This window comes from Anas acuta, chromosome 3 (genome assembly GCF_963932015.1).
Source record: "Anas acuta chromosome 3, bAnaAcu1.1, whole genome shotgun sequence".
Lineage (NCBI taxonomy): Eukaryota > Metazoa > Chordata > Aves > Anseriformes > Anatidae > Anas > Anas acuta.
In genome coordinates, this window is record NC_088981.1 from 40325485 (window position 1) to 40347809 (window position 22325).

Here is a 22325-nt window from a genome sequence, read left to right on the forward strand (position 1 = left end):
TAGCTTAAAAGAAGATGCCTTGAAAGTAAACACAACTGCAATCCTTGAGATCATTTTAACAAATCTGCACAATACATAACTATTTTTTTTTTCAAAATACCTGGCTCTTGTGGATTTCTTCCTTCAAAAATGCATTCTTATAATCCAAAGAACTACTTCAAAAGAAATTTAAACAAAAAGCTTCCTCTAAGGGCATGCCATTCGCCTTTCAGAGGGGAAACAGCTCTTAATGCAAGTACAAAGACAGTCACAAGTGAAGCGTAAGTCCATCTCCTCCCTTTCTCTTCGCCTACTCCTAAACATCTGGCCATTCCGTTGTGCTATATGGAGCATCTATCCAGACCTTCCATGAGCCACTCAGTTTACTAAACCAGAGGGAGATTTATTTATTCAAAGAAAGAAATTGAGTTAGGAAATAGAGCAAGAGACCTAGGTGGAATTGACTATTTATTTCAATTCATTCACTTCATTTTAAACAGGACTTTTCAGTCATCTGGCTATTTTTTGTAATAACAAAACAGAATTATTTCTGATGTGTCAGCCACGCTTCCCACGCTGTCCATGACCTATGCTCTCAAAAGAGCCAATGGAACAAGATCCATTGTGCAAAAAGCACCACCTGCAGTGCCTGCTGGTGAAAGTGAGGAGACATCCACATAGATGTGGATGGAAGGTCCTTCCATGTTGAAAAGTGGTATAAGAGTACTAGAACCCAAAGACAGCAAATATATGCTAAGTCTAAACATACAGTACTGTAACTTGCAAAATAATAAGTCTTGTTGTTTTATCATAGCTCACTATCTTTTATTTTTATTTATTTATATATATATATATATATTTTTACTTTTAGCCATTAAAACATTAATTCCTCCCCTCCTTTTGGAGTAAGCAATGATGTATCTCCCAGCATACTGAACAGATAAACAGGTCTAAAAGCCCCTTAGGCTTTCTCCAGGGACTTTGACAGAGGCATCCAATACGTCGTGATGACACTTAACAATACTCCCAGCCCACCTATCACTCCACTTTTCACATGTCACCAACCAGGCACGTGAGGATAGCAGCATTTGAAAGGTATTTCCCTTAATCACTAGCTGCCTAGGAGAAATCTGAACTCTCTACTATTTAAAATGTGTGTGCATACACATACACACACGCACATAGGTATATTACAACTGAACCATATATTCTGGGGCCCCTCAACAATTCCAGAGCATCCATTATCAATTCTCTCAGCCAATTCCTGCCAGCCTTGACTAAACGTAAGTAAGGGCTTGATTTTAGACATAAGCAACATTTTAGAAAAACAAATTCTACAAGCTCCAGCACATGGAAATTTAAACCACAGGATGGAAAATACTACATTTTATCCAATAAAACCACACAAACCACAGATATTTTTAAACCCCTGCCTGCCAAAGCACCCACACAGTTTTCTATGTTTTCCCCAGAGTGGTAAGAGTCTTTTATTACAGAAATGCAACCAAAATTACTTGCAGTAGCAGAAAGGTCTGGATCACAATTTCTGAAGATAACTGGCCCAGTAGAACCGTTCCTCACTAGACCTGTGATGTGCCCATGCATGTAGGATGGTACGTATTTGCACAGCCTGCAACCTTTATCCTGAAGGTCAGTGAATTATTTGACTCTGGCTGAGGGATTTATTTCCAGAGAGATAACTGACAAATTTGTTTTTCTTACCATGCTAATTGAAAGAAAATTTCTTCACAGTCCTCTGCCACTTATTTTTCTTACACCTAGCTTATAAAAGGTGTGAAGATCCTGTTCTGAGTCTGTAACGCATAACTCTCTAAGAAAGGAAGAACTAGACTCTACAATATTTTGCTTGCAGTATCTCCTTCACCTCATCCAAATGTCAGTATACATACAAACTATCTTGATTTTGTAAAGGACATGAGTCATGGAAGGAGCATGAGAAGAACTGGAACTAAAACACGCAACATAAATGTGGAAAATTAAGAAAGCTTGATATTAGTAACAGATACCTTATTCATTTCTAATGTGCCTCTGGAAGCTAGACCTGGTGGCATGGAAGCTCCAAGTTTTCCCTTGCTGTGAATTCAAGACCTTTAACACTCTTGATTACCCCACATATCTTTTCATTTGCTTTTCCTTGTTTCCCAATTTTTCCATTCAGAATTAAACAAACAAACAAACAAACAAAACCTGCTCAAATTCATTAGGAAATCTGTAGTTGTTACTGCAGACAAAGGTAAAAGGTGTTCCTTTACTTTCTTGTAGAACAATAATGCAGATGTTTTGAAATGGCTACAGATCATTGTCTGCAGACTAGTACCCATCTTGCAGCTTGCAAATGCATGGCATGTTAGTACTTCCAGTATGAGCTAAAACTGTTATTTTTCTCTTGCACAAACATTTATTCAGGTTCTCAGGAAGAAGCAGCATGTTGTCAGTCCCCACTCAACCAGCTTCACGAGTACTATCATATTAAGAAAACTGTCTTGTACAATTCACTGGATTATTTAACATTTCATAGTTCAATCTTAGTCCCCTCCATGCTAGTTAAAAAATAAATAAATAAATAAATAAATAAATAAATAAATAAAAGTATTATTCTCCATTAGCCTTTCATAACTATTTTTAAACTAATGTCCACAGTAAGCTTATTTGTATAGATCCTACACAGAATCAGACCATAAAATTAAAGTGCAATGCCCAATGCCTTAAACATTAAAAATGATCATCTTAATGGGTAATCTGCATTTTTAATTATAAACTATATAATATATATAATATAATATAGATATAAAACATTTTTCACTTTAAAATACAGCAGTGCAATCCAACCTTTTAACTGAAGGACACAGAACTGGGTCTTAAAACCAAACCAATCCAAAAAAAACCCTTAGTCAAGGCTGAAAATCTAGACTGCATCGAAAAACCTCAGTGAAAACCCCAATAGGAATATGGTTTATACTTCTATGAATTTTTGCACGACTTTGATAAATGAAAACTGGCACATCTGGAATAGATCTCTATAGATCGGTATATATCATTACAAATTATCATACAATCCAAAACTCAAAAGAAAAAAAAAAACCAATAAAATAACATGTTATAAATGATAAAATTAAATCATCATAGCACTGCAATATATTTTAAAACAATAATATACAAAGATATATAATTATGTATCTATAGTTAAGATATGTATCTATAGAAAGATATATATAACTATATATAACTATAATAAAGATATATATACTATAACTATAGTGGGCAAAGTTGCATTTGGACTTTTCTATTAAGCATGCTACATATGTATAATCCAAGTTTTGTCTGTAGATGTTCCACTAGAAGATTTTATCTGGGCATGAGTATTCCGCAATGCAATAGTTGCTACCGATCTTTACAATTTTCAACTGATTTACGATTTATTTGAAATGAGCTCATGTCTGAGAACTGCACTATTGCAACACTACACTGAAAAGAACATCACCTGTGTTCTGAGGCAATTGCATTTTAAAGAGCTGGTCTGACACATACAATGATCTACCTTTTCATCCCTAATAATTAGTTTTGCTTGTATGTGCTAAACATATTTTGTGTACACAGGCTTATATTATTTTTTTCTGACATGAAAAGACAAGGGAAAGATTAAAATACAATACGAAAAAAAAAAAAAAAAACATAATAAAGTAATTTTGTAATAATAACATCAACAGTATTATGATAAAAATATATTTGTAATAATCCAGTATATCTGCTGCTGTAAACAATAACTTTTAATACTGATAATCTAGAAATATATCAGCATGAAATTCACAGGGTGCAACTCCACCCATGCTGTATCTGACTAATCTGAGTGTTCAGCTTGCCTAAGTTTGCAGTAACTGGTACTACTGACTGGGGACCCAAGTTTAACAAGAAACAGAGCAGACTTCGTACTTGCCAATGCTAACTTTGATAAGCAGACTGAGAAAACAGAACAAAGCCAACACCTGCACACACTTCTTATATTTAACATTGGTATCCACATTAATTACTTGAAGAAGCAGGTAATCATGCTGTCTCTTGTGTCCTTTCCCCATCTGCATAGTTCGTATCAACTCCACCTCCATTAAGATGCATCTCAATAGTACGATCATGCACTGTATTTTCACCATCCACTAATTAAAACACTTTTTTCCTAGTGTCAGTTAGCCCTTGATGCTCCTGACATTGTCCTGAAGCACAAGACCGTTCAATGCTCAGCCTTTGACCAACAGGACATGCCCATATCTTTTTTCAAAGAGTGTTTCTGCATAACAGACAAATGACCTCTAGACACCATATGTAAAATTCATGATGGCTACAGACACCTGTTTGGGATGCCCTGCATATCTCACTCAGCCGCAATCTCAGTCACCCCAGGCTCTTTTTAATATCTGATGGCACCCTATTTTCACGTCATGGCAATAGAAAGAGAGGCAGAGCATCTTCTGTTATCTAACACACACACTTGGAAGTTCACAGAGGACTTCTGCAATGAACTGCACATGCCTTAGGAGTAACATTTAGTGCACAGACAACCACAGAATCATCCAGGTTGGAAAAGACCCTCAAGATCAGTATTCCTTTGCTGAAAACATTTCATATTACACTGGAAGTGTCAGCAATATTAACAATTGTGAACACTTCCGAGATAAAATCCTATTTAAAGAGTTATAAATTAGTAACTTTGCCAAGTAAATTGTTCAGGCTAAAAATGTCAGTGCCAGGAGCTCCTTTCCCTTATCCAGCTCTCACAGGCACCTCACACCCACAGCAATCAGGCTTTTGACATGCACAGGGCTGTCCTGCCTGCACACACCGACAAGCAAGCCTTCAGAGTTTCAAATTGGGCAATTACTTAATGAGAAAATTGAGTAATTAGCAGATGCTTTTGACCTTAATCTCATTTTAACTTCATCTGTTAAATGCAAGTATCAGCCCACACTGCATAAAGGTTAATTAACACTTGTAGGCTACTGAGGCACTACCATAAGTCTGCAGCAAAGTCGGTGTTGAACTTCATGTCTTTCTTTGGAAAGCACGACTAAAAGCCTTGCCATAAAAATAATGTAGGGAGCCAAGTAAAGAAAAGTAAAGCAACTCAAAATACAGAGCAACTGCATTTTAGGCAGACTTGTCTTTTCTGAGTATTGACTGACTTGGGGGAGACTAAGTAATTAAACGCTGCACCTTACTACCCATATGATCCAGAAGACTAAAGACAGGCCTAAAGGGCTACCCCTACCGTGGCTTTTATGTTCAGTCTTTGACTTCCCACTCATAACCATTTTCTTTAAACATATTTCATTGCTGCATAAATCTTAAGATAGCAGCATTAATTGTCATTGATCTGGCTCAACGTGCCAAATTATATTGGCACTATCCAGGCTCAGACAGAAGCACCAGGATCCAAAGCAGCACACAGAGCAGGTCCACCAAACATCCTGCAGAATTCACTGAGAAACAAGAGATCATCTGAAACACCATGGCTTCCAGGAGTACTTTGCCAACTCATTTACACAAAGCAGTACCCACCAGTTACCTGGAGGGCAAGGAAGTTGGTGTGAGGGGTTGGAAATGGTTAAAAAAAAAAAATAAAAAAAAAAAAAAATGGACCATTCATAGTAATCTCAAATTCTCTAACTCTCTCCCCATTGCCCCAGGCAACTTATATATCTTAAACTGTTCTCGTCAGAGTGATGATGCTAATTGATGCTAATTCCTGTTTAGAACAATGTCTGTATATTTAGGTATGTTTTTGTAGAATTTAAATCTCAATTCATACGGGTTACTGCCATCTTTCCAAGACAATTTATTTCATTAATGTGCAAATAAAATCCAGTTCGGAAAACCCTCAATCTTCACATTGCAACAACTCAGGCAAAATCCACCATTTACTGTAGTCAATCTCCTCTGCTGCAAAACATTTGCATTCAGTAGTACTCAACATAGTTTTGATAGGAAACTTATGGAAACCCTCTGAAATCTTAAATATTTATTGTTTATTCAGGCAACAAACTAATCTGAGTTTTTATTTGTGGCGTGCTTTTAAGAAGTACATTTTTGCCCAGGAGTTATGTTTCTACTCTCTAAACTCACTGTGTTCTCATCAGTCGCGAGGTCTAATTTCAGAAGGAAAACAGAAAAGCACTGAAATCATTAAGTGAGATAACATCAGCCAAAGCAACATACCCTCTTCTTTGATGAATACAATTTATTTGTACCATGCAGGGTTTATTTGCAAAATGTTACTCATCTCAAATCATGAAACACACAGATGAATGATCTTCAGCTTCTGTTATCTAGGAATCGAGTTAGACATTTCAAATGGAAATGTCGGAACACTTCTGCAATTAGTTGTCCTGGATGCTCCATCACACTGCTCTATTTTCTTTCCCCCAGGAGTCATAAATAAGTATCTAACTGTACAAACAAAGTTTATTTGATCTCATTCTGTGCTATTCTAAGCCACTATCATAAATGTAACTATCCATCAGGTCAGGAAAAATAATGTCCTGGCCTATTTTATTAATTTCCTTTTCCAAATAAATATGTTTTTATTCATGCTGCACACTTATAAATTGGTGTTGTACAGGTTGTGCTTCTGCCAGTGGTTGCTTGTATTTTACACACAGTAGGATGTTATCTTGTAGGCTCAGTATTACTTTTACACAACAAGAATATTCTCCTAGTGGAATGATGGACATGTGTATAAAAATATCAATATTAGAGTACATCCACATTAAAGAGATTCATTTCTTGATATTGATATTAAAAACAGCATAACCCGTGCTATTCTTCACGTTTAAGGGAAAGCTACCCAAGCCCATCTTTTGTGGTACCATTTCAGGATCAAAATTCAACTTTGCAGTGAATACTCCCAGTACCATCCCTCCCCAAATCCACAATTAACCTCTTTCAGGTGGGTTCACTAGATGCCACGTTCTTCCTCGGCCACCAGCCCACTGTGACTCAGTTTTGGGCCGACAGCAGCCTCAGGGCTCCCCCTCACAAAGTAACCCTTGCCCCTGCAGGGGACATGTTCCCTCTTGGTCTGCTGGGAAGAAGAGGATGCCATGAGGTTCAGTGCTCAGCAGATACATGTGTGCACCAGGGCCAGTGCACACATTGCTTATGTGACACAGCAATTTCGGATAAATGCAAAAATCTCTTTGGAAGGAGACTTATGAACTCATTGCATTATCTTAGTTTTTTGGTATTTCAAGTATATGAGTTCTTCCCACTTAATTCACAACTCCATGCAGCCACTGTTTTACTTCTCTATAAGAGAGATCATTGAGTAAAAGGCCAACATTTTCTCTGACAAGCTAAAGCAACCTTGCAAAGTCATTGTTCTCCCTTACATTTTGTTATCCACAAGCTAAGGATGGCCATGCATTCATTTCCTTGTGAAGAAAATATGCTGTAATGAGACAGAAGTACTTCTGGATGAAGTATGTAATTGTAGTTGTAACCCACTGCTGCAACCAGGGGATACAACTTGATGGTTTTAAAATCTCTTTGTGTAGGTAAAAATAGACACAAGGTTTGCTTCTGATATGTTTTTTAAAGGTTCATTGGTTTTGGGTAGTGTGGGACTAGATCTCTCTAGTCGCGAGCTAGATCTAGCACAACACTTAGAGCAACAGGCACAAAATCCCACTTTGGGTTACCTCCACTGAGATACCTCCCCAACTTCTGCACCTGCTTGCAGCTTTGCTTACTTGAGGTGCATCCAAACCACCATTATTTTTTTTTGTTTGTTTTTTAAGTGTTGAAAAAGACCTAAAACTCCTTCATACAGAGTAGTCCTGGTACAGACACCACTAAGCTATCTGCTCCAGTTCCAGGACAAAGCACAAGCTCTGTGACTCCCACGCAGCTAAGCTGCAAGGCAGTATCTGCAACCACTCACTGCACACTAATCATCATCTCCATTTCTGTTACTACAGAGGAGAAAGTATTGAGAAATAAAGGGATATGTCCATACTACGTGTCACAGAAAACACTTCAGACCAGACAGCAAGCAGAAATACTGCTTATACTGGTGTAACTTGATAACCACCCTCAAAAAAGGCAACAGATCATAAATACAATTTAAGAAGTGACTAGTTCTTTAGCTAAGCTCATTTGTTTCATTATGTTAGCAATTAATAGTCCCAGCGAAGCTCTGAGGTTAGCACCTCCTATAAACAAGGTGTGGGTGGAACGCATTGCTCACATCTCTCCTGCTGCTGCAGCTGCTCCCACCTGATGTGAGACCTACTGCACAGTGATCAGACCTGCCATTCTGCAGCATGCGGGTCTGAGCGACTGCAAACGATACCAGGTATTGTTTACCAAGGATATTCTTTTAAACAACTCTGACCACACATCTACCTTCAGGTGTTGCCATGTTTTCTTTAACAAGGACACCACAAACAATCACTTTCCACATACGCTCTAAACCTACGAACAAATAATATAGCAGTGAAATTAAGCTAATTTCATTCATGATGAGGAAGACTTCTAGAACAGGAGGACGTATTCCTACATGTGTGTTTACACATATATTTTAAAAAGTTAAAGTTAGTTACACATAGCCTGCTTCCACAGAAACTAATACATGAAAATGAAGGCTGCTTCCCCAGAAACTAATAGATAAAAATGAAGCCAGCTTCAATGATGGTATCGGTTCCTAATCCTGGTATTATTAGGCCTGAGCACAGCTGAAAAAGGATGTAGTAAACTGAACACCAGCAGGGAAAAATAAATAAATAAATAAATAAAAATAAAAAACAGCCCCCCCCCCTAAAAAAAATAATAATAATAATAATTAAAAAAAAAAAAAAAAAGATAAGGCCTTGTTTACTCTTGATTGAGAGCAAAATAAATAGAATTTCACATTTTTTCCCCATTTGTCAGCTGGGGTGTACATGGTCACTACACTGATAACAAAATTTTAGTTCCAATTACAACCCAGTGATCTTTGCTTTCCCATTTAAAGTGGAAAATTCCAACTGAAAAGGAGGAATTAGGTCTCATCTTTATTTAGGTTAGGACACGCTTCTGAATCAATTCACCTGCAAGCAAACACAGACACGTAAACAGTGTTCTATGATACTACAACTTCTAAGAGGAAAAAAAAAAATTAAATCACTCAACATTTGGGACTAAATACTTAGGTTAAGAATAGTTTGGCTAAGACCTTTCAAAATTTCACCTTGAACGTATTTTATGTAAAAGTCCCATACAAAATTGAAGTATCATAGTCACCATGGATAAATCATATGAAACCATCATGAGTGTGTGCATGGAATTTGCCTGCATGGGAAAAACACTTTCATAGGGATGCATTTTCCTTCCTTCTCAAAAGGATCCTTTAGAAAAACACACATTTCTGACGTGGAATATTTGTCAAATTCTGTAAACATAAAAGAGACTATATTTCTATTAGGTTATTTTTAATTCCATCATGTTTTGTATCATAAACAGGTTACCTATAATCTATTCATTGGATGGAGTCTTTGAAGTAGAAAAAAAAGCTTCAGGTTTCTTTTCCCACTATTTGCTATAAAGCAACAGTTTTTAGGTAAAAAGAACATCACTATAAACAGTAGAGGAGATGGGACTGATTACAGATGTGTCTGGCAGTGGAAGTAATCAAGTACTGCAGACACTTTATAGAGAACCAAGAATTAAATCTGGTTGTGACTAAATAACACCAGTGCCATGAATCATGAATAAGCAGCCTCATGCTTTGCCCATTTTCTTCCTTATTCCTCCAAATAAGTAATTTAGTTAAGAAATGACACCAATCAAAGTCTCATTAGAAAGAAGAATTGTTCTATGCATAAGGCACAGATTCACAAAAATTCACAAGCAGCAGAAACGCTGAGCTGCAAATGGGCCGCAGCACTTGCATATGAGCACAGGATGGGTGTGTTTGAAGTCAGCAACACCTGAACAGCATGTTCTAACCACACAACTTTAGGCTACAACCCAGCGTATGGCCACATAAACTCGGGGAGTGAGGAGAAGAGGGAGTCAACAGCATCACATCTTCCCTGTAGTAACTACTCAAGCGTATACTCTTACTCAAGAATAAATGCCAGGCTGTTAATCCACATTTACTAACCTGCTGTGTCAACATGCTGTACATTCCCACCTTCACTTAGTACTCCGCACCTCGTGTGCAAGCCCACACTGACTAGGTGTGACCATCCCTTGTGACCTGCGACATACCAAAAAGTCCTTATAGGGAAAGCACAATAGGAAAGGCAGCCTGTGCCTCTGAGAGCCAGGAAGAACTAGTTTTGACCCGCGGGTGGAGAAGGCACCTCATTCAGCTTCTTGTGGAAGGAAATGCTCCCCTCAATGCATTTCATAGGTACCAGTAACCTGACTGGGTATTCTCATGGTTTCAAGCACTTCTGAATAGCATCACAGGCAAACAAGGGCAAAACCCAACAAATTAATATGCCATTTTAGAGCATATGAAGAACAAAAATTATGGTGGGAGAGAAGAACACAGGCAGAAGACTTGGCACCTAAACTCTGTCTATGTTATTATAATACACCAGAACATCTTCTCATCATGCACTAAAAACTGTGACTAATGGCTGGCACACTTGGTCCTTCCTACCATCTCTTTCCCTGCATTTTCTAAGAAAATTAGCTTTCTTAGCACTTTCTGCAAGTCCTAAGAAAACGCGAACCGTTGCCCTGCACCAGTCATCATCACCATCTTTTCAACCCCCTCTTGATGACTAATACATATTCCTAGAACTGTTAGAAGTGAGATAGCAGAAGAGGCAAAGCAGAAGAAACATTACAAAAACCAAAACCACATTTCTGAATATTAACTACCAAGTAAAAGAAGTGAGACAATTCCACTGAGTCAGGTAAATATAGCCTTCTTAGCACTGCAAGATGGAAAACCCTGGTGACTTTTGTATTTGTGACTTTATTTCATATCTCCATAGCACTGGTGTTACAGCACAATACAGTAGGTATTTAGCTACATGTTACTGTGCAATACCGCAGATATCTAGTAAAGTATGTACCAGGGATACTTTTTTTTTTTGTTTCTTAGTCACATTGTAATATTTTTAATGGTGTGCATGTGCAAAACATTGTGAAGCATCGCAGACTGGATGTAGCTGGCAGGGACCTCTGGAGGCTGCCTGCTTCAAGCACCTGCTCCAGCAAGGCCACTGAGAGCAGGACACCCAGGAGCATACCCAGGTCTCCAGCCAGCAACATGCATGGGAGCCTGACACATCTCCTGGCCAGATAGAGCGATGCCTGCTGCCCTGCTGGTGCCACTCTGCTGGCTCGTCCTGGGCACTGCTGGCTCTGGAGAGGCATGTCCCTCACTCCCGGATGAATACCTGGAAAGGGAATGGTATCTGAAGAGTAAATGGCACTTTGAGGGGATGTTTAATGGGATGAAGCCTGGAAACAGAACCAGCTGATTGAGCTTACAGTTCGCTTCATTAAGCAAGGGTTCATCTAATACATGAAGCAAATAAATATTGTTTAGTCCAACAACACTTACAATTACTTCATATAAGCACTCAATAATAGGTTTGTTTAACTCTGCCAAATTAGTAGGAGAAAGTAAGTAAAGCTGTAGTAACCTGATAAGGAAGTATGAAGTAGAATTTAGAAACAAGCATACACTATTTTGCAAACTCTAGTAGGTTTATGGGTCCCTAAGAGGCAGCAATGGTATTTTCACACCCTATAATGAGACAGGATTTTACCTCTAGACCTAAGAGCTGAAGAAGCTGAAACAAAAGGCTCTCGCTAGTACCTCTTCCTGACAGTAAAACTGTTTAAATGAGTCTCAGGCTCAAGAGATCGAACAGAGGCAGAGAGGCAGCACCCTCGTTGTCCCACGGTGAGCCCTCAGCAGGCGGCAAGAGCCTAACCCTCGTCTCCCACCACGAGCGGTGTGGGATAAACGGTGGATTCAAACCAACAGCAGCGCTCGCAGTGTGTTGGAAGATTTCTCCCGTCTTGCCACCTAGAAATCTCATTTCAGGTAACCCAGCGTGGGTTGGTGAGGCAGGCTGGCAGGAATTTGCCCTCATTTGCAAAAATATATTAACTGAACAGGAGAATGCGGGCTCTGAGTTTCATTGTTTTGGAAGATGAAAATGATAACGTGGATCAGTTACCTAGTAATTACTCAGAAATAGTAAGTTAAGGTCGTTTTAAAGCTAGCCATGCTCTGACTCTCATATGAAACTGAATTGTGTGTGTCAAATACACTGAAACCTACAACAAATAATAATGATGATAAAAACATTATTATTATTAAACCATAATATTTCAAGTGTATAAACTGAGAGTATACAAATGCCACTAATGCCTCTAGCAGCAGCTGCTCCCCACTGTGACACAGCACCTAAGTGAACGCTCTGCTCCTTCGGTGTTAAAGATAAAAGTATCAAAATAAATGTAGAAGCCTGAAAGCAACCAATTTTCCGTATCTGGGGACTCTGAGAGTGGCATTATTTTTTTTCCACACCCATTTATAAGTGCTGCTCGTGATGCTAAATGTCACTGGAGGCAAATATTTAATGCAAAGCATGCAAAGTTAAAGTTTTCTGAGCAAGTAAATATCTTCCTTGATCAAACTAAAAATTTCTATCCTGTCCTGTATAACCTAAGCTAAATTCTAGCCCAGATCAAATTTGATAGACAAGGTATTTCTGAAAGGACATGTTATGATGTAAACCCTGCCTGTATTTTAGTTACAAAAGGCTTATTAAACATTAGTATATTAAAAAAAAATAAAAATCCATAACTTGACACCTAACAAACTTTTTTAAAAATCTGGACAAGTTCCCTATCAGTTCTGATGTTCCATTTATTAAAAGGAAGTTCTACTTCTTCCCCGCTGAACAACAGATTTATTTTAGCTCTGCCAACAAATGAGAAGTAGGATGTATTTAAAATGATACCCAGAAATAACAGCCAGGAGGACCCCTACAAAGAAGGTTTTTTTTTTTTTTTCTTTGATTCTGTGTTTGTCAAGCACCAACACAAAACAAGTCACCACTACAGGTAACACACAGCAGCAGTAGCAGCTCTCATAACAAAGCATATCATTGTAGAACCTTTATTAAAAATAATAATAATAATAAATTAAGAAGTCAACCCCCAAACCTTATCCCAAATGCCATATCACTACTGCAAGGTCTTAATCTCCTACACGTAAAGCAAGAATGAGCATCTGTGGTCAAAAAAAAATCCATCTTTCTACAACTAAGTCTCAGGCTTTTTCCAACTACTTGTTACCAATTACCATTGCAAAAAGTTCTTAAGGCAAGGAACTCTCGAGAATGCGGTCAGAAATGTCATATGAACAAAGCAGTTGATTCTTCGTCATACCAGCTTCTTACTGCTGTAAGTATACTTGTCAACCAGGGCACATTCCTCAAAAAATTTATACAAGGGTACATTAGGTTTAATGATGTAAGTAGGAATGAAGTTTTAAATCAGCAGAATACATTACATTGCTAAAAATATCCAAAGTCATATTTTCTTTCAACTACGAATTCTGATGTTAACTTTTACTCAGCAAAAACCTCAATCTTGTATCAAGATATTAGTCAAAATTATTTTCTAAGATGCAGAAAAGAGTTAAAGTAGAATGTAAGCATTAAGTAAAGAACGTATTTCTCACACCTTATTATGCTGGATTTCTAGGCAAATCTCAGAGGCCAGCCCATCATGCCACACTTGCTTCTGAAACTCTGTGTATGCCTCGAACTCAAGTCTGAGACAGTGGTATAGTTCTAATCAGAGGATCACAAAAACTCTTGGAAAAAGCCATTAAAATCAATGGAAATATCTTCACGTAACCCTCAACTCACCAGTAACAATGCTGGCCAGATACAGCCGTAAGAATTTCTCTTCTGCTGAATTTTGTTCTGAAGATAAACAGTTAAACGTTAGCCCCTTTTTACTCTTCCACCACACAAAATTGTGCAAGTCTGCAAAAGACCGTATGAAGCATTTTAAAATTTCCAATTCACCCTCCCTCTTTCCCCAGGGTTGCTACATCTTAAATTCTAAACTGAATACTTTGAATTCTAAAGCAGATAAAGTTCAGTGTGTTGCTCACTTTAAGAAAGCACGCTGCGGCAAGGTCACTTCTTTCTCCCATTAAATACGCATAGAAATTTACACAGCAAGTACCTGCCCATATTTATTTTTTAAGCAAACTTTCCTGTTGACAGATGCATTTTATGGAGAGACAGAAAAAAAAAAAAAAAGTGTAAGCTTTTATAGGCAAGATGCTGTACTTACATGAAAACTGCACTGCATGAATCAGCAGACAAAGAACTACTCAGTGAAGTTTGTTTCATTGGGAATAACATGCTTCTTTACTATATACAAGAACAATACATTTGGTCTCTATTTGGATTTGGTGGTCTTTTTAGTATTATTTTTCTTCCTCCTAAAGGCTGAACTCAAACTTTTGGTTGATATGGCAAGAATGCTGCAATTAGTTATCTGATTTACACTAAACAGAGGCTGGTTTGATAGCAACTGTTTAAAGAAAGGAAGTCTGTGCTGAAAGATTTCATTTTTACCAAGGCACCGGTAAAAATGAAAATGGAAAAAACCCTTACCTCTGAAGGACAAATACATGTTTTACACACAGACACACAAATACATACGCAGCTCAGGCTGCGGCGGGCAGAGCTATTTTAACCGCCTACTTTGAACGAATCTTTGCTGCCTCCTGCCTGAGAGGCCCGCATGCAGCCAAAGCTTCCCTGCAGGAGCTTCGTCTTCCTTTTCTTTCCAGAGACACAAACCCGAGGTGCTGCCTGAAGCGTGGTGCACAGCAGCTGCTCTGGCCCACGCGTGGGAAGGGTCACTCTGCACGCTTCTCTCTTGGTCCGCGATGCGCTGAGCATGCACTCCACCAAAGCCACCGCACCAGAAGCATCGTGCCCTGCGAGTATTAACTGCCTAATCACCTCCCCGTTATTTTCTCCACTATACACACATCTTTTTTTTTTTTTTTTCTTCCCCTTAAGTTTTCTCAAGGTTAGGACGCTGCACCGCAGTGAGTATCTCAGCCTCTGCACAAGCACCCCTTGCCGGCTGCAGTCAACTCAATCACCGAAATAAATATTCGTCCTGGCATTTACAGCTTTCCCTTTCCCCCCCTGCCCAAAAGCACTGTACTTTACCCGTACAGAAGTTCCCCAGCACGGCAGGATCGCAGCCGTCCGCCAGGCAGGGCAAGCTGCCCTCCATCCCCAGCCTGCAGCCACCCCGGGGGGCTCAACGCAGCCCCTCTGCCCGAAGCCTCAGCCAGAGGCTGAAGGGGGTGGGATAGGGACAAAAATCCCAGGCTGCCGCAGGGAGTGGCTAGCCCTCAGACGTCAGAAATACACCAATAAAGGCACTTACGAGGCGCATGCAGCACAGAAATACTTCACGGCGTGCTGGCTATCCATCAGTGATCCCAGTGTTACGACTGCGTTGCCTTTTTTTTATTTATTTTTTTTTTAATGTTCCTTAAGGGAAACAGAATTCACCAGCTGCTCATCGACCTGCTTCAGAGTCGGAAAATGGGCATTGTTTATACACACACAAGATCCTGCACCACTTCCATTTAAAACCAAAACAATTAGGCTGTCACACGGGCACCCTGCCATGCCTCTTTCAGATGGGACTGCAACGCAATGTATTCACGGCAAACATTAAATACAGCTTTAATGCTGTGATGTTAACTAGGAAAAGCCAACAGCAGTATATTTGCCCTCAGTCTGAACATTAAGAACCACCACAAATAGCTAATGAAAAGGATTTCTGTAACGGATCAATTAAAATAAACTATTATTGTTCCACAGCATGTCTGTGTGTGTGTTGGAGAGGACAGACCTAATGGCAGTCACAGTGCAACGTGAAATGAAAAGTTCACACGGAGGGGAGGGCAAAGGGGCGGTTGTTTAGTTAGTATTATATTTGAATATTTTTCCTATGACATCTTTCAAGGCGAAAAAGCAATGACATCACTGGCAATATACTTGCATTCATTTCATTAAAATGAAGCAAAATGCCGTGGTTTAAGAGCAGCAGCTTTGCAAAGCCGCCACTCTGTTATGCAGAAAAGACCTCGTATTACAAATGCATTACAATCTATTTAGTATGATCGTGATTTTGTCTGTCTTGCAAGATGAAGCACAGCCAGATGAGAACTAATGAATGCAACATGTGTTCATTCTTTTGGTAGCCGTGCCTGAAGCCAGTTGGCAGAATGAACACAGCAAGATAAATGTCAAAACAAAGCTATTCGTGAATATGTATTGCATAGATTTTGCCTCATCTCTCTATCATGCTTCAAATAGTTTATTTTCAAACTTTGCAGGCATATTAAATACCTCTGGGTTAAAGTTTTGATTTCCAGACAACAGCAGGATAGTCAAAAAATACACAGGGGAAGTCCATGTCTCCATTCAAAAACAAGGAGGGGCAGCACTTTTTTCCACCCCCACAAATGAACAGTTGATAAGAAGGCTCACAAAAACACATATAGTTGAGACAGCACACTAAGTTTTTTTTCTTTTTCTTTTTCTTTTTTCCAGAATTATCAATCTACATTATTTTAGTAGTATCTTTGTTTTTCAGCAGCTCCTCATACACTGGAGAAATTGACCTCTGCAGTGATTTAAAAAACAAATAAAACAAAACACACACACACAAACCAACCAGAAGGACAGTCAGCTGAACCCAGCTCTGCTATATTAAGCAAGACGGACAACTACTGTGATTAATAATCGTAATAAAAAGAGCCTAAGAAGCTGAATGGTGGAAAGTGATAAAGGGTAAAGGGCAAGGGCACAATTAAGGAAACAACCCTAACTAAGCCAAGGGCCTCAACACGCAGCTGCAGCACGAGGATTGACCAAGAACCCATGCTTTCAACTTGCCCCAGACACTGGGTTGCATCACATCATTAGATGAAACAATCCTCATCGCAAGATGAAACACTGAGTCTCATCTTGTGTGGGCTGGACGCACAAAATAGCTTAACATGCACAGACATACATTTTGGTATCACTTAAAACTTATCATCCTTCATAATACAGTTATGGTGCCCAGAAAGAAATTGTGGGTAAAATTCCTTCGTTATGCCAAAGAGATGTTGTGTGTGCTAATAAGAATGGTGAGGAAAGCAAAAGAAGCTTGATTTGTCATTTTAAATGGTCTTCAGTGATCCAAAGGATGACCAATCACATACAATGGCAGGAAGTGTTCAACCAAACAGAGTTCTAACTAAAAAATTTTTGTACAACTCATTTTGAGAATAAACATGTTGTATAAAAAAGGTTAGGATCTCCTACTGTACCAAAAGGATATGAACTGATATTTCCAGAGGTACCAAACCCAGACTTTCAGCTCTAAAAAGTATGGATTTCCTCAATATAAGAAAGCAGAAAAAAAAAAAAACCATCTGCATTATGGCATTAAGCTCTGTAGAACGGCTTCAGGATGATGACCTGAAGACCCACGTTTGAAATTATATAGTTTTCAGACAGCTCACTGTATACTTGCTCACCCTGGAAATGAGCAGAAGTCTCATCCCACCCATCATCTATTCCACCCCCATCTGAGGACCTAGGACACAATTCCTTGATTTGCCTTTAAATGTCTAATGAAAAACTGAACTCATTAGGATTTTTCATTCTCCTAGCTCTGGCCCATACCTGCCCTTCTAAGCCATCTCCCTGTTTTGCAGCCCTGCTATCTTCAACAGCTATCTTCCTCTGACCTTTTCAGGTTGAAACACCATCTCAGGCTTCTCTTCTTTCCCAATATTTACCATGGGGAGGGGGGGAGAGGGGGGGATAAGGAGGTAAAATACTCCTATGAAGTATTGTAGATAAGTACAAAAGACAATACAAGTACATAAAATGTGACACAGACTAAAACAAAACACATACGAAGCAGGCAAATAACCTTTGCCCAGAAAAAAAAATCTCTCCACATCTTAGCAGTTCAAAATACAATGTTACACCATGAAAAAGAAAAAACCCTATTCAACTGATCATCATAAAGTAAGTTAAAAGACCAGGAACAGAGCCAAGGGCTTTATACAAGCATGGTTTGTTTCTTGTTTTTGTTTTAGGGGGTTGTGGGTCTTTTTTTTACTTTTTTCTGTGTTTGTTTTTTTTTTTTTTTTTTTTTCCCCTTTCCCCACCCCCCCCAAGATGGAGGTTTGGGGGAACATTGCATATCTGGTGAGAACAGTGGTTGTCTCCAAGACCGCAGCAGCATCAGTCAGATGATGAACCTGAGGAAGGAGCCACCTGAGACACTTCAGCTTTTCAAGCTCTCAAAACCACTCCATCCCTCAAGTCTTTGGAGGCTGAGGCAAACAGCTCCTCTGGCTTTTAAAGAGAGCCACAGTAAGTCATGAACGCTTCTGAGTCATCGCTTGGATGCAAAGAGGAGGAAGAAGCAGGTCCCCTGCCACCCCCGCCATTGCCTTTTGGTGACCCTGGCCCAGCTGAGGGAGCTAGGGGTACCCCCACCAAAACCACCGCACTCCAGCCGCACAGGCTGCAGAAAAGATGCGTCCTTCCCAGGGCATCATTAATCTTCCTCTTTTGGCTTCTAGTGACTATCGAGTTTCCTTGGTAAGCGACCCTGCTACTGAGGAAATATCCACGGTTGCGCAAAGTTTGGAAAAGCTTAAGTGTGTTTTCAAAGAACCAGGATCTCTTCATGTCCAAATGCAGAAGACCGTAGAAACCACAGATGCCGCACAAGGCAAACATGTTGATTATGTTATCTTCCCTCCAGCGGATTACTGGAAGCTCTCCCTACCTACCTTTCCTTAAAGAAAAAAAAAAGAAAACTGTAGCTATAACTATGTCTAATCAATATAAACCAATGAAGTATACGGAGATTAATTTAATGACTCTTTGAATTGCAAGACGGCAGCACCAGTTAATTCTATTTCCGCATATATATGAAACTAATCATGTTTCCAGTGAAAAACAATCCTTCAATTACTTTGCCTTTTTTTTTTTTTATTTTCTTCTGAAAAGAAACCACAACCATGTTTCAGTTGGCAATTGCCCTCACAGTGAAGAGGTAGCACCTTCCTACACCTGGGTGCATCTCTGTTGCTGTGTTACCTCCACCCCAGCAAGAAGAGAACAGCAATTTCTTCACTAACAACACAATTCCTTTGAAGAAACTAACCCATCCAAACTAAACCACGAAGCCTCACCAGGCTAGATTTATGGCACATGGCACAGCGACCAGCTCTGCAACAGCAGGGTGGCAGCACCTGCTGGAAAGAGCGGTGGGAGCCGCTCCTGTTCACAGCAGCTCTGCCTTCTGGTGACGGAAGGTGGCTGTGAAACAGCCACGCTTGTAAATCATGCTTCATGCTTCATTGCCTCTTCATTGACAGACAAGTGGAGTCCCAGCATGAGCAGCGCCAGGACAGGGTGTGTAGACAGCACATAACTGCCGCGCACGCAGGTTCCAGTCCTACGCCGAGCTATGGAGGTTTTACCTACAATAAGCTAAAATACAGAAAACAAGAGAAACAACACATCTACATTTGATCTTTAGAAGCCATCCTGAAGCCGTCCTCCAGAGCCGAACCATACCAGTGACCATGCAGTCAATGACCTTGGGAAATTTGAATGTGAATATATATATTATTTTCTCTCTTTTCTACCAAAATCTCACCTAACTTAAATAAATAAAACAAATAACATTTCCTCCAAATGCAGAGCAACCACCTGAATGTCTGTTTCTGCCGGGTGGTTTTGCAGCTGCATCAGCAGCCCACTGCTGTTTGTCACAGCCCTGCTGAGGTGGCAGCACACTGGCAGGAGAGTGGGAAGGGTGGCAGTGCTGGAGGCTGGTATTTCACCAAACATAACATCAAACCACAGCTGTAGCATGCCTTCCGCTGCCTGATAGCAGCAGTTGCAAAGCAGACTGCTTGCAGCTGCTTTCCTGCCTACCCATCAAAAGCAGTACGGAAACAGCCAACAAACAAGATGAAAATGTATTAAATCTAAAACACAGCCAGGAAAAGGTTTCTCCAGTGAATTTTATTTTGGGCACACGTTCCAGACCACAGCTGTTGCCTATTCTACACGGTGGCCCATGAAAACGTGCAACCCTGCCCCCTGGGAAAGGCAGGAGCCTGAGCAGCAGCATCCCTGCTAGGAGCAGCCTGTATTTTTGAGGGTCCACAGCAATTTCACCTCTGGTCCAATTTTGAACATAGAAATTTTGTATAAATGATATTTTCAAAGCTAGTGATAAACCATTCAACGTTATTAAACACGTAGCATTACCATTTTCTGAAAGCAATAAGCAAAACTTTGTTTTTTATTGAAGACAACTAACTGGTAAGTCTTAGTCATATGAAGTCCAGGCTGTGGACTAGCTGTGGTGAAGTGCCTAACTGACAAGCCATTCAGGTCATGTCTACAAAAAGAGAAGGGAGAAAACAACTGCAAAAATGTTTCCTGACAAAGCCCTTTCAAAATAGAGTTCTTAATTCTAAAGATATTACCATGTTTAAGAGTTGTGTATTCTTTCAAAAGGAGTAAATGCCACTCTTGCCTATCAAAACATCTCCAGATGTTGGCTGCTTCCACCAACACGTTGCCACAACGTTATTTTTGCTATTTTTAAAAGTCATTCTAAACTACATTCAGCACATTTTTTTAAACTAGTCCACTATTTATGACAAAGAGATTCTAATTTATTATCCGCTTTGAAATGCTAAGGAAGCGGAAGAGCCATTATGAAAGCAACACTAATGAAAAAGGGCAATCCTGGCCACAGCATTAATGCTCATTAAGGATGTCCAGCACGAGATCTGCTGACGCAGCCAGTGCTCACACGGCTGGCTGCCTGGCCCAGCAGTTGTGCCAGTGTGGAGCAATCCCCGTTGTGCATGGAAACTGATGGTGGAGAGGGACTGAAAATCATCCCAGAGATTGGCTCAGACGTAACCACCCGCCTCAGTATAGTGAGTAAATGAGGGAGAAAATACACAGATAGTATCCTGGCTTCATCCCGATAATTTGGAACGCCTTTTGGCTGCTAGACTCCTACGAACACCACCAGGATCCAAGCATCCCACCTGAGGGGTGGGGTGATTGCCTGTATTTGGGACCGCACTGCACGAACACAGTATCTCCTATTTAAATATTACCTTGTACACGCAAATGCGATGTAGGTGTCAGACCGTCAGCTATTACAACACCTCAGAGCTTGACCTTATCAGAATATCATTTACAGCCACACAGTTTTGACATATTACATACAACAGCTGTACAGTCCATAAATTAATTACTCTTCTGATGGCACAGACTATCAAATGAAGTGGTTCAAAGGGAATCTGAAGGGACAGTTTTGTATCCGTGTCATTCCTTCAAGTCTACTTGTCAGAGTATTTTGTACTCTCAATAAAATGGGTCATAATAGTAAACACCGTAGTTTGTTTACATATATAGGATTGAAATATTGTGAAATCCTAATAAGACAGGACTTACAACCTATGCTGTTGGAAGAACGTAATAGATACCATACATATCAAAAAACAAAGATGGAACTTCTGGAACTTTTTACTTCTGTTGTTTTTCAGTTTTGTTCTCAGTATCATATTTCATGTTCACTTTAAAACTTGGTGAACATAGCACAGAAGACTGTCTGAAGCAGATCATAGGGAGAGAAAAATGACCACTACGAACAAGCCATGCTATTTCCATGAATTGTTTGGTACAGAATTGTCATTAAAAGGAACTAGTATGGTTTAAGCACAACCAAAGGGGTCAAGGAGGCCTTCGAAGCAAATCAAAAAACTAAATATGCCACAGTAGAAATCATGTTTACTTGAAAGTTTGAATGACATTACTGAAATGAAATTAGATATTGATTTCCGATTTATTCTTACAGCAGGAATGTTAATGTTACTAAAAACTGACACAGCTGATACCTTTGCCAGTGTCTCTGGAGAAGGAAAAAAAAAAACAAGGATAACCAGAAAACAAGAAGCAACTTACCGCTGTAATTAGTCATTTGACAAGTCAAGACTGAGGTCAACTTTTTAATACAAAAATATACTTTGATATTGCCAGAAAAAAAATAAATTTATATATCACAAAAAATAACTTCTTCCTCTACACTGTCAATCCTGTTAGAACGGTTAAAGGTCAAAGCAAGAACAAAAAAGCTAATTAGAGGAAGAAAAACAGAATATGCTTTGGTGTGCAGTGACAAAGGTCTAACCAAACTAAGGGATAAAACAG

The 22325-nt window shown here is 39.5% G+C and overlaps 1 protein-coding gene across 10 annotated transcripts in view; it reads right to left on the reverse strand.

The window, feature by feature from the left end:
* The window catches only part of EML4 (EMAP like 4), a 203732-nt gene that overhangs the window by 74910 nt on the left and 106497 nt on the right, over positions 1 to 22325 (reverse strand). For 5 of the 10 annotated variants that reach the window (XM_068676736.1, XM_068676745.1, XM_068676744.1 and 2 more), the window contains exons 1-2: positions 15216 to 15297; positions 13884 to 13940 (exon numbers count right to left, since the gene is read on the reverse strand). The exons of 3 other annotated variants lie outside the window; for them this stretch is intronic. In XM_068676736.1, coding sequence (XP_068532837.1) covers positions 13884 to 13940; positions 15216 to 15282 — 124 coding nt within the window. In that variant the 5' untranslated portion in view covers positions 15283 to 15297. Of the gene's footprint in view, positions 1 to 13883; positions 13941 to 15215; positions 15366 to 22325 lie in introns of those variants that run through there. 2 more of the 10 variants (XM_068676739.1, XM_068676740.1) reach the window with 2 other exon arrangements.